At 48.5% G+C, this 12500-nt stretch overlaps 1 protein-coding gene across 7 annotated transcripts in view; it reads right to left on the bottom strand.

Moving 5' to 3' along the window:
* Positions 1-154: 154 nt before the first annotated feature.
* The window catches only part of LOC122252901 (uncharacterized), a 133476-nt gene continuing 121130 nt past the window's right edge, over positions 155-12500 (bottom strand). For 4 of the 7 annotated variants that reach the window (XM_043015583.2, XM_043015585.2, XM_043015589.2 and 1 more), the window contains 12 exons: positions 11896-12078; positions 7944-11316; positions 7391-7629; positions 6847-7174; positions 6282-6404; positions 5734-5846; positions 5271-5408; positions 4777-4920; positions 3743-4152; positions 3354-3462; positions 2188-2265; positions 155-1523 (listed from right to left, as the gene is read on the bottom strand). In XM_043015583.2, the coding sequence (XP_042871517.2) occupies positions 1440-1523; positions 2188-2265; positions 3354-3462; positions 3743-4152; positions 4777-4920; positions 5271-5408; positions 5734-5846; positions 6282-6404; positions 6847-7174; positions 7391-7629; positions 7944-11316; positions 11896-12078 (5322 nt within the window). In that variant the 3' untranslated portion in view covers positions 155-1439. The remainder of the gene's footprint in view (positions 1524-2187; positions 2266-3353; positions 3463-3742; positions 4153-4776; positions 4921-5270; positions 5409-5733; positions 5847-6281; positions 6405-6846; positions 7175-7390; positions 7630-7943; positions 11317-11895; positions 12079-12500) is intronic. The other 3 variants (XM_043015586.2, XM_086544135.1, XM_043015584.2) reach the window with 2 other exon arrangements.

Below are 12500 nucleotides of genomic sequence, written 5' to 3'. Positions count from 1 at the left end.
GAAACAAAAACCTGGCCTACCCCTCGACCTTTCCCTATGGTACCTCGCTGGTTAGAATAGTTTTCAGTTTGGACCAGCCACACTCATGCTCATCGATACTAGTATATATATATACAATTGAAATTATTTACATCATGTAGTGATTAGGATAACATTTTTCTTTTTTTTATATATAAACTTCCTGGCTCGCAAATTAGTACTTCTGATCCATGGCGAAACTTCAAAACAAAACAATGGAAAAAGTATAATCGATTTTTCTTTCTTGTTGTTCGTCTGTTTTAGAATTTTCAAAGTCTAATTTGCGAAAACCAAGTTGTATGAACATTACCCCAAGACATACTTATTAGTAATTACAAGTGTACTAACAAAACAATTTATTTCTTACTTTACATCAAACAATAAAAGGTAAAGTAAGAAAGCATTTTTTTTTTATAATTACAGTAAATGGACAATATTCATTTTTGTGGGGGGCGGGGAATATATTTATATTTATATATATCATAAAATAGCAAAATAGGTCACAAAAAGGGTAAGAAATGCCGTCACCAGCGTTCACAGGTATTACGAAACAGCAAACAGATAAAAAAAAATATATGTATATATATATATGTATGTGTACGTGACAACTATAGCATCCAAAAATAAATAAATATTATCAAAAGCCTTCTTGAGCAAATAAAATTACTTTCCTCAAGCCATTTGTGACCTTCTTTGCTTTACATTTATCATTATTACACAATATTCATTTTTACAGAGAAAATAATAGGCACCAAAATGGACGGGAAGGAAAAACTCAACCCTCATGAATAAAGTCGAGCGACCCCATTTTTTTTTTTTTTTAATTAGCCAATGACAAAAGCACCTCTGAAAATTAGAGGCAATTGCGTAATCATAAATGGCAAACAACCATTTTTTGGCTTTACATTCTTGGTCTCTAGTGTAGAGAGCAAGCACACAAAGTCAGAGGTAAAGAAACACAACTAAGAACTTGCTAGCTTTTCTGTTGTTTTTGTTTCTATCATAGTTCCCTCGCCTCTTTTATCACTTTTGCGAGTGCGCAGTGATAACGGGCGTGTGTTCTCAACGGCTAAGTAACAAGATTATATCCAAACAAGATAGAAAATTCTCATCATAAAGAGGGAAAAGAACGGAAGAGAATATGACTGATATTGCAGTCAAGCTTAATATTTTTTTGACAATATAGCCCAACATAATTTCCAGTAATTGAAGTCTATACACGTGTGCCTTAAACTGGCGATTTATACACTACTTGAATTAGCACAGTTTACCCATCTTGTTCAAGTAACCGAAGAAAACGGAGGAGGTCGTAATCAGCGTACTTTAGGAACGCCGCAAAGTAGTCGCAGTTTTGACATATCAATGCGTTCGATGACACCAGTTAGACAGCACCGATAAAGTGATATCTCTCGGACGACACCTCAAGAGAAGAAGCTTCTAGACGCTGCTCTACTCGAAGTCGCCTTGGAGTGGTGGTCGCTCATGTCGCTCAGAGAGTCGGTGTCCTGAAGGAAAAAGGTGGTGTTAGTTAATGGTTAGACTTGATTTTGATCCTTGAGTATGAGGGTGTTATTTTCTTTTAGCTTTTGTTTTTTTCTACTGCCACGATTAACGTCCTTCGGTGTCGTCTTTATCCTTCTATAGCCTCTTTTCGTGAGAACATTGGATGGAAAATGATAAAGCAAGGAAGAGGAGAAATATGAAACACTGAAGATTCTATTTAAGATCTGAAGTTAATGCAAGCTCCGATGGCTCTGTAAGTTACTGAGAAAAGCCAACAGTTTTGATAGCACTATAAATAAGCTAGGTTTTGATACTATTTTTAAATACTACTATTAATATGCAAAAAAACAAAACAAAAAAGTTGATCTTTCTGGACAAATACTAGGCAGTAACTAGAAAACAGTGTTATTCTAATGCCTACTCATTGAAGTTAATTTGAGAGACAATGATATGTTTATTGTGCTCTTAAAACAGGTCAATTGTTCTTGTCGCCAAATGAAACACAACACGTTCCTTAAAAAAAGTCAAGCAAGCAGTCAAGTAGCATTTAAATTCCATACCGTCATACCATATCAACCAGTCATCTTCCACACTAAAACAAAAGAGTCACAGAACAACAAAGTCACCTAAAGATGCAAGCAAAAGGCACATGCACTAGTCACTTACACGAACAGGTCTGTACAGTTCTGTCTGCGGGTATACGAGCGTGGATCCCCCGTCCCGCTCTGCCATCGTCTGGTGCTCCTACAATTTGTGAAAGGAGGGGAATGTGAGGTGGGAAAGCTAAGGTGTGTGGGAGTAGCTCAGATGGTCGACGAAAGTGAGGTCTGTTCTTTGAGAGAGGAGATGGACACCGATTCTTGTTTTTTTATGTCATTATTTCGTTACAATGATAATGCTATTGATATTAACAATGATGATAGTTATTGTCGTTTTTTGTTAATTACTGCAAGGTATTGAACTATTTCTAGAAATCCGGGTGAATGAATACAAGGTCACTAAGCTTTGATGCAAAGGAGTGGTGTGGATTTTAACTTCAACTGTAACTGTTCTTTTGTTTTCACTTTACTTGTAGATACGTTACTGTACTTTGCTCTATCATCATGTTTCCATCTGCTATCCCTGCTATTTTTTAAAGTAAATATATATATAGTAAAACCGAAGTGCTTTTGATAAATTGTGAATCAGTCGAAAAGCCTTAGAATGAGTAAAGAAAATGAAAAACTGAACTCCCGGAAAAAATGAGGTAAAGAAACGATCAAACTAGATTCTTCGGAAGTAATTCCTCAGATTTCTTTTTTTTTTAATCTACTGTTTAATAGGATTTTCTTTAGTCCGGACTTTATTCCTATATTAACACTAAGCTATGATCTATTTAAATAATTCAAACGTTTAAAAGGTATTTTTATCTATTCTACTAAGACTAAGGAATTCAATATCCCTGAGGTTGCCATAAAAAACTTCAGGTAACATTGTAATAAGTGCTGCTATACAAAGTAGTGCCATGCAGTTTATCATAGACTATATTTTGTTTTAAAAAACTAAGCTCGCCATCTGGAAACGTTGAAGTGGCGAGGACTACAACTATTTGGATTTTTATACAAAAATTATTAACACTGGTTGTATCGAACATTTAGTTTAATACTTTATCCAGTGTAAAATTCATTCAAAAGCTTTGCCTAAGATGATCTAAGGAGAGTGAAAGCACAGTCATGCCTAAGAGGAAACATCAACATGTATATTTGTCTATAAGTCCTTCCGTCTGCGTCTATTACTTATTTCTATGCAATTATCATCCGTTTTTCTTGTCGATTTTGCCTTCGAATACTTACGTCGGAAATATGTTGGGAAGACAGCGCCTTCGAGGAGTAGAAGCTGTCAGGGCCAGCGGTTCTGACAGGCGGTCTGACGGTCGTTTCGTCATAGGATCTCGCTTCACTCCTGGGACGAAGAAAAGGTGGCGCATTAGTAAAAAATATTGGAGCTTTAGACGAATAAATAAAAGGTGGCATATTAAACGAAGAAAAGGTGGCACATTAGACGAAGAAAAGGTGGCACATTAGACGAAGAAAAAGTGGGTAAATATTATTATTTGCTTTTTGAAATTGTAAAGATGACAGATTATTTCGTGGCTTCATTCTAAAAGAGATATAACTAGAAAAAGAAACTTCAATACGTCTTAAGCGATCATTTTCGAACAGAAATCCATAAGGCCTCTCACCTCTCCCCGTCGTGTCTGAAGGAGAAGTTGACTCCGAACTCAGAGTTGAAGTCATGGCTGCTGTGGTGGAGCCTGTCGGAGGAGCGCGACCGCATGGAGCCCTGCGGCAGCTGGTGGGCGTGCAGGAAGGAGTCCGTCAGCCGCTCGCGGGACTGGGACCGGGAGCGGTTGATGCGGGCGTGGATGGAGTGCACGGAGGCGGCGGTCACGCTCTCCCTCCTGCTGGTGCGCCCGTGGTGGTTCGGGGCGATGGAAGCCGTCGGCTGGTCAAGGAGGTCCACGTACGCCTGCTGCGACGCTGTCAGGTCCGAGCGCGCGTCGGCACCGATCATCACACGCGGCACGCCGTTCTCGCCGCGACTCACGACGGACGGGCGGCGCGGCGCGGGGCCCTTCACGCGGGGGATCAGCTGCGGGAGGAGGGAAGGGGTGTCAGGAGGAGGTGTGGAGACTCCTGGTTTAAGGGGACTTAAGATACTGGCATCTCTCTCTCTCTCTCTCTCTCTCTCTCTCTCTCTCTCTCTCTCTCTCTCTCTCTCTCTCTCTCTCTTTCTTTCTTTATTCTATCCTCTCCTCCATTGCCCTTACTTTCCCCTCCCCATCCCCCTTGCATTCTACAATGAGCCCCCACTTTCCCAGCCCCCTCCTTCTATCCTTCATCCCATCCATTAACCCTCACTCACCTCCCCCCTTCTTCTTCCATCCACCATCCTATCCTCAACTCTCCCCTCTCTCTTCTACTCCCTTCTTCTCCCCTTCCCACTCCCCTCCCTTCCCCTTTCCCACTGCCTCCCATCCGCCCTCTCCACATTCTAGTCCCCTCCCCCACCCTCCCTCAATTCCTCTCTCCCTCTTCCCCTCCCATCCCCACTTCCTTCCCCACTCCCCTCCCCTCCATTTCCCCCCTCCCCTCCCTTCCCTTTTACCCTCCCACTCCCTTCCCATCCCCACTCCCCTCCCTACCTTCTACCCTCCCTCCCCTCCCCACTTTCCCCTCCCCTCCCTCCCCACTCCCCCCTCTCCCCCCAACGTACCACGGGAGGCAGCGTGGTGTGGATTCCCACAGACCGGTCCTCGGCGAAGGAGGAGCGAGACTGCCTGCTGGCGCTGACGTCCGACCTCGGGGGTCTCGGGGGGCGCTCGGGCTTGTCCTGGACCACGACCGGAGGGGGCGGAGCCTGTGGGGGAGAAGAGGTCAGGAGATGGAGTGAGTGACGTCGTTTTTTTTTTTGTTTTTTTTTTTTTTGTATTGTCATCATTGTTGTTGTGATTGTTGTGTTTTTTTTTATCGTGATTGTCAATGTCATTATCGTTATCGTTATCATTATTATTATTGTTGTTATCTTCATTATCATTATCATTATTATTATCATTATCATTATTATTATCATCAACACGAACATGATCATCATCATCTTCATTATCATTCACCACATACCCCATATATCCCCCCTCTCTCCCCCCCCCAAAAAAAATATATATATATATATATATCATCCAACCACCAACTCCCTTCACCCCCACCCACCATAAACGACGTGGGCGGCGATCGTGGGCGTTCCGCTGAGCTCTCGGAGGACGTCTCATGAATCATGGCTCGTCTGTCGAGGGTACTGCCCCCCATTCCGGCGCCTCGTGCCCGGAGGAAGGTGGGCGCGCCTGTCATCTACGGGAGGAAATGGGCGTGAGATCATGTTTGGGATATGGGCGTGTGAATGAATGTATTTGAAGGAAATGGATGATAGAATTGTAGGTAAATTACAGATTTATAGATGGAATGTGAATTATATGTGAAGGAGCGTGTTTGGGGGGATGGTTGTTTGTGTGTTTGTTTGTTTGTTTGTGTGTGTGTGTGTGTGTGTGTGTGTGTGTGTGTGTGTGTGTGTGTGTGTGTGTGTACGTGTACGTGTACGTGTACGTGTACGTGTATGTGTATGTGTATGTGTGTGTGTGATCAATACCATCCTTTTCAATTTCTTTCACCATCTTACCTGTCCTAATTTGTTCCTGGTGTTGCGTCGCGCTCTGAGGCAGCAGAGGACCAGACACAGCATCAGCAGCAGAATCAGCAGCGATCCGACAGTCACCAGAACGATCAGCAGCACTGTTGACACGAGAAACATTAGTGATATTTTTTTCTCCATTTTTTTTTCTCCTTCTCTTGAACAGTATCTTCTTTTTGGCACTAAATTTCACTAGAATTTAGGCCGAGTGTACTTTTTTTAAAGGTATTTAATGTTCTAAGATGAGTTCTAAGTTTTGGCTTTTAAGTTCTGTAAGTTCTAAGGGTTCAAATTTGGTAAGTTCTAGATTCCAACTTTTTTATGTTCGTGTCTGTAAGTTCTAGGTTTCAAGACATGTAAGTCCTGTCAATTCTAAATTCCAAGACCTATAAGTTCTACGATTCCCAATATCGATAAGTTCAAAATCCGAAGTTCCTCTTGCAAGGCTTGGTCTGCACCAATATCCATCCGATCTCCCCTTCTCTTTGCAACGAACCTCTGACCTCCCCTTCTCTAGTGCCCGCTTTGCAACGTACCTCTGAGGTTGATCTGGCACTGCTCGCCGCTGAACCACTGGAGGCAACGGCACCCATAGGATCCGTCAGCCTTCTCGATGCACTCGCCTTGGAAGTTGCAGAAGGCGCATTGCTCCGTTTGGACTGCAAGAGGAAAGGGAGGGTTAGATCTGCAAAACTGAGGATGATTTGTTTTGATTGGGTTCGTTCAGAAATTGGGATCGGGATGATTATTTTTGGTACTTTTTGTTCAGTAATGCGGACCCATCCGAGTGAAAACTGGGAACATGATAATGGGGAAAATATTAAGGTGAATGAAGAATATCCTTGAGGGGATCTATATTTCACAAAAAAGATGTATTGTTTAAGATGATGAACACACACACACACACACAGACACACACACACACACACACACACACACACACACACACACACACACACACACACACACACACACACACACACATATATATATATATATATATATATATATATATATATATATATATATGTATGTATATATATGAATATATATATACATATACATATATTCTCGACATAATCTCCCATTCCTCGTACGCACCAGCACACTGTCTGCCCGGCAGGTCGTCCATGTCCTTGAAGCCGTCCTTGCAGGCGCACAGGAAGGAGCCGAGGGTGTTGAAGCAGTGGGCCTTGTCGGAGCAGTCGTTGTGGTCGGTCGCCGAGCACTCGTCGAAGTCCTGCGCCGCCAGCACCGACACCGCGCGGTTGGCGAAGAGCTCCGTGCCGCCGAGGGAGAAGTTGGTGCTCCTGAGGGAGCTCTCCAGAGCCTCCTTCAAGATGGACTCGCTGAGCTCTTCCTCGAACTCGATGCCGTCGGCGTCGCCCCGGGCGATCTCCACCTTGATCTCGGCTATGAGACCGTGGTCCTGAGGGCGAAGGGGCGCGGGATGATGGGGATGACTTAGTGAAACGGGGCTTTTGTCATATTCATTTACGTGTGTTTAGTGTTTGGGTTGCTGTCCTACTCATATACATATCATTAGCCTTTTCGGAAACGCATGCTCCGAGACATATACAAAAATGTATATAATAACTAAAAACAAAACAAAAATACCAGACAACAACGGTCCAGCACGACTCACCATGTCCCGAACAGAGGTCGGCATCGCAGTCTCCTTCGTGTCCATGAACTTGGTGATGGTAGCGGCGTGGTAGCGTGGTGCCAGGCGCGAGCCGAGCATAGCCTGGTCGATGCCAAACGTCGCTTCGTTCGAGAGCTCCATCGTGAACGGGTGGGAGGCGTTGCGTAAGAGGGAGTTGTAGATCAGCTGATCGTCACTCACGCGGTCGAGGAGGATTTGCACGCTGTAGGCGGCTGACGCTGTAAAGTGAAGGGCGGTTGTGAGGGACGCGGGTTGTGTTTGGGGCGGCGGTTTAGATGTGTAATGATTACGTTAGTTTTATCCTATTTATGAATTATTTTTGTCTGATAATAAAAGTACACAATCAGCAAATAAGAAAAAACAAAAATAGGAATGTGTATTCCGATAAGTTCAAAAGCTAATTTATAGAATGATTTTTTTCTCGCTTTCTCGAAACTCGTAAGACAAATTGAGAACTTCGACTAACTTCGTCAGCATTACAATTGCCCATTTCAAAACAAAAACAAAAAGGATGAGACGCATCGACACTTACGTTTACATGCATCAGCACTGCTTCTCCTGGCGAAACCGGCTCGGCAGACGCAAGTGTGGGCGCCCCGGACGAGTCTGCACACCTCGTGACGCGCCGCGGAGCACTGAGGGTCGCAAGGGGACACGGCGGCTCGCACGGGTCCTCCCACGTTGATCTCCTGGTCGGGGCTCTTGCTCTCCACCACGCGGCTAATTTCGTTGTCCTCGGCGATGCCCAGACTGGCCTCGTTCAGCACCACTTCGGCGTCCTCGGGGAGTCGCAGGTCGACGTCGCCGGGCTGGGCGTCCAGGGGGAAGGACGGGTAGTTGGCGGGGTCGAAGGGAGAGCCCGGGGGGTACGTGATGGGGTCGCCGGACGGGAAGGCATCGTCCGCAGGCAAGGTCGCGGTGATGTAGTTGACCTGGGTGGCCGTTCCGACGACCGTAGTGACGATGGTGCGGAGGGGCAGCGTGCTGCGGATCACCTGTGTCAGGGTGGACGTGACACCGGCTGTGTAAAGGACGTCGGTGCGCGTGGCGGTGATGGTACGGGCCTCCGTTTCCACGCGCGTGATGTACTGCGTGGGGAGTCCGCCCGGGCCCGTCACCACGGAGGTTAAGTCGCCCAAAGGCTCGTTATCTGCTGCAGGTCGGGTGAACAGAGGCTTGAAGATGGTGGTGGCGCCTGACATCACGGTTGAGGAACCCCTCACCACGGTGGTGCGTCCGCTGTCAGCTCCTTGGCCCACGAGAATAGTCTCGGCGCCCGTTAGCACGGTTCCCTCCAGACCTGGAGGTGGGCGTGGGCGCTGGTCGTCCTCGGAGTCACTCGACAAGATGCCGACGCCTACTGTGGACTGCAACACGAACTCTCCGCGTGCAGGAGAGACTATAACAGATGGTTCAGGTCGGTATGTGTCGACTGGCCTGGCATGCACGATCTGGGTGCCGACAATGCGGTTGTCCCCTTCAATGCTCACGATGGTGGCTGGTCCGACGCGAGAGGGCTGCGGGAGCTGCGGAGACGGCCTCGAGAAGATCCCGTCCGCCTGAGTGTCTCCCTCCGCCAGCTGATCGGCCAGGGATTGCGGGGTCACCAGGAGAGGGATGGGTCCGCCGTCGCCTGGCACCGGCACTCGGACAGGCACTGGCACGGGCCGCGTCTCCTCAAGAAGGACGGGCTGGCTGGGCTGCAGGAAGAGGGACGTGCGCTCGAAGCCACTAGCCCCTTGCACAGATGTAGGCGCTGGCTGGCCCGGAGGAGGCAGATCCTGCAGATCAACTCCTCCAAAGAAGATGGTCTGAGATCCGGAAATCACAGACACCCGCGTTGGTCCCAGGGACTCTGTGGTGATGGCGGTGAAGCCGGACTGCGTCTTCTGTGGCGGGAGGAAAGTGGGACCGAACTTCTCCATGTCATCAAAGTGAATAGGAGTTGGAAGGTCTGGCAGCTCGGGCATGATCTTGATGAAGCCAGGGTTGTCGCTGAGCGCCGGTGCTCCACGTGGAGGGTCTTGGGCACCTGCGGGGAACCGGGGCTGCGTTTCGGGAGCCGTTGGGCGTCTGAGGGGAATGAAGCCATGCTCAGGGCCCTCGGTGTGGTCACGAGAGCTGCTCAGGGAAGCGCCCACGCCGCCCACAGGGATGAACAGAGGTTCACGTTCTGCAGAGATGAGAGTGTTGGGGGGTCTGAGAGGAGAGTTAATCTTCCTGCGATTGTCATCTGATTTTGAGGCGATCTGGCTGTTGAGGTTGTTGCGGAGAATACCTGCCACCGCCGTCAGCATCGGACCCAGGTCGATGTTCAGCCCGTTATTTCCCGAGCCTGTGATGCTGATGCCGCCGGAACTGCCCTCGGCGGGTTCTGAACCACCGTCATCCGAGGAGGAGGAGGATGTAGAACCATCACCGCCAGCGGACGAATCCCCGGTGGCTGCTGCGGGAATGACTCCTCCGGGGAAGAGGTCTTCAGGGTTGGGCAAGTCAGGACGTACAGTGAAAGGCACCTCTGGGAGGATGGTCGTCTCGCCGCCATCGCCGGGGTCCACGACAACCACCGTCTCACCCGGAGTCAGTACGGTCGGCGTGCCATCAGTGCCTGTCACGACCGTGGTTTCATTGAGGATTGATGTAGTGACAGTAGGATCAGTCACTGGATCTGGCGTCACTGTGTATGGGTCTTCTTCATCGGTTGTCGCGGTCGTTCCTGCGGCTGGGACCACAGTTGGCGAGGGGCTAACTGTGGGTTCGACAGATGGTACCTTGGTGGAAGCCAGCTGTGCCGAGAGGGAAGCGAGGTAAGAAGACTTCAGGGACGACAGGTGTGCAGAGTCAACAATCACAATCGTCTGGCCACTGATGGACGAGGTCGAAGGCTCGTCAGTGGGACGGACCAACAGAGTGGCTGACGTGGTGGAGTCACTGACCACAAAGGTGCCAGAGGCATCACCTTCTTCCACCAGAACTGTGGCCATGAGACCTTCTTCCTCGCCAGGATCCCCGACCGTAGGTTTGCCTGCGAGGAAGGAGCTCTTCAGTGAGGACAGATAGGATGGGTCCAGCTGTAGGCTGGGTCCTGCAGATGAGCCAACGTCCGTTGCGAAGATGGGCTCGACGGCGGCCGTCGGTCTGATGAGGAGCGACTCCGGGACGCTGGCCGTGGTCACGGTCGAGGTAAGAATCTTCGTCTTGGTCTCCAGACGCGAGTGCACTTCTCCGCCAATCATCGTGGTGTAGTGCGTGTACGTGGCGAAGAATGTGCGCAGCTGTTTGTACAGGTTGTCACGGATGTGGTAGTACATGACAGTCTGCGGCTCTGGTGCAGCCGCGGCGGTGGGCCTCAGCTGATCTGCCAGGTACGAGCTCTTGATGGAATTGAGCTCCTCCAAGCTCAAGGCTGACGCCAGGGGCTCCGTGACGATGCTCGAGGACACCTCAATCCTGGACGCCGTGACGGTCTCGCTCCCCTCGAGGATGGTGGTGAGGTACGTGAGCGTCGTGTACAGCGTCTTCGTGGCGTAAACCACCAGCTCGTCCTGATCGGCGTTGAAGGACACCTCGGGCTCAAGGGCGGGCGTCGGGGTGAGACTGACGGCGCCCTCGCCCGCCAGCGTGGGCGTGGGCGTCACGTACGTCGTCTCCGTCACCACCTCCGAAGAGACGACGGTGTCGCTGCTGATCTGGCCGTCCTGCGCCGTGTTGTAGTAGGTGAGTGTGGTGAAGTAGGTCTTGGTGATGAGCGACGTGCTGCTCGGGGCGACGGTGGAGCGCTCGACGGTCGGCGCCTCCGTGATCACCACCTGCGTCAGCACCTCCTGCGACGTCACCACCTGCTCGTCAGCCCCCGTGCGCGTGAAGGTCTGCGTGGTGAAGTAGGTCTGCGTGTCGAATGTCACCTGCAACGTGGAATGCTAAGTTAGGAAAGAGTTCTGAGGTTTCGTTTTTTTTCTCCTTGGCTGCTGTGCTATGTCGTTTTGGATACGAGAACTGCAATGCAATAAGTGTGCACATGCATGCAGTACTTTAGTGCCAATGCATAGTTTGCACATATAAACGCAAATTGACATAGCCGTTAGTTTTCCTTTGCAGCCACATCAAATACATCCAGACATGCATACTTTTTTCTCTCTTTTTCACTCCAACCGTCTATCTCCTCTGTCTCTTTTACACACACACACACACACACACACACACACACACACACACACTCACACACACACACACACACTCTCTCTCTCTCTCTCTCTCTCTCTCTCTCTCTCCCTCCCACTCCCCCTCCCCTTCCCTTTCCCCCTCCCCTTCCCTTTCCCCCCTTCCCCTTCCCTTTCCCCCCTTCCCCTTCCCTTTCCCCCTCCCCCCCCATCCCCCTCTCCCTTCCCCTCCCCACCCCCTCTCCCTCTCCAAACCCCTCCCCACCCCATCCCCCCTTCCCCCTTCCCACCCCCTTCCCCTCTCCCCCCCCCTTATCCACACACCTCCGTCCTCTCAATGAACGAGCCGGCGTCAGGCAGCGGCACAGTCACCACGTTCTGTACCGTCTGCTTGCTGGTGATGACGAAGGGGCGGTTGCCAGCCAAGAGGGTGTTGTAGTAGGTGTAGGTGGTGAAGTAGGTGTTCGTCTGGAATGAGCCGTCGTCTCCTCCGGCCAGCTGAGTCACCTGTCATTGTCATTGAGGGGGTTTTTGAGGGTCACGTTGGCTTGGTTTGGGTGATTGGTGGGTAAGTAATTTTTTTTTTTTTTAAGGGTCTATCTGGGTATTGATTTTTTTTTTTTTTTTTTTTTTGGGGGGGGGGGGTTATGGTTTGTTGTTTTATTCTAGGGATCTAAACTTTTTTATATTAAAATTAGGTTGTAAGGTATGGATTTGGTTTATTTTGAAAGACTGTTGGGAAAAGAATTTGAAGTTACTTTTGAGCTTTAGCTAATAAAAATCAGTTTTTGATACAACTATTGGAATGTAAACCAAATCCACAGGTTCCATTTATCACTATTTTAGATAAAGCATTTAAAACTAAAGCGTTTTATATATATATATATATATATACATATATATATATATATATATATATATATATATAT

This window comes from Penaeus japonicus, unplaced genomic scaffold, assembly GCF_977035675.1.
Source record: "Penaeus japonicus unplaced genomic scaffold, GWHDUDI00000001_assembly GWHDUDI00000014, whole genome shotgun sequence".
NCBI classification, from domain to species: Eukaryota; Metazoa; Arthropoda; class Malacostraca; order Decapoda; family Penaeidae; genus Penaeus; species Penaeus japonicus.
The sequence above is the reverse complement of the archived record's forward strand: the minus strand, read 5'-3'. Positions and strand labels throughout refer to the sequence as shown.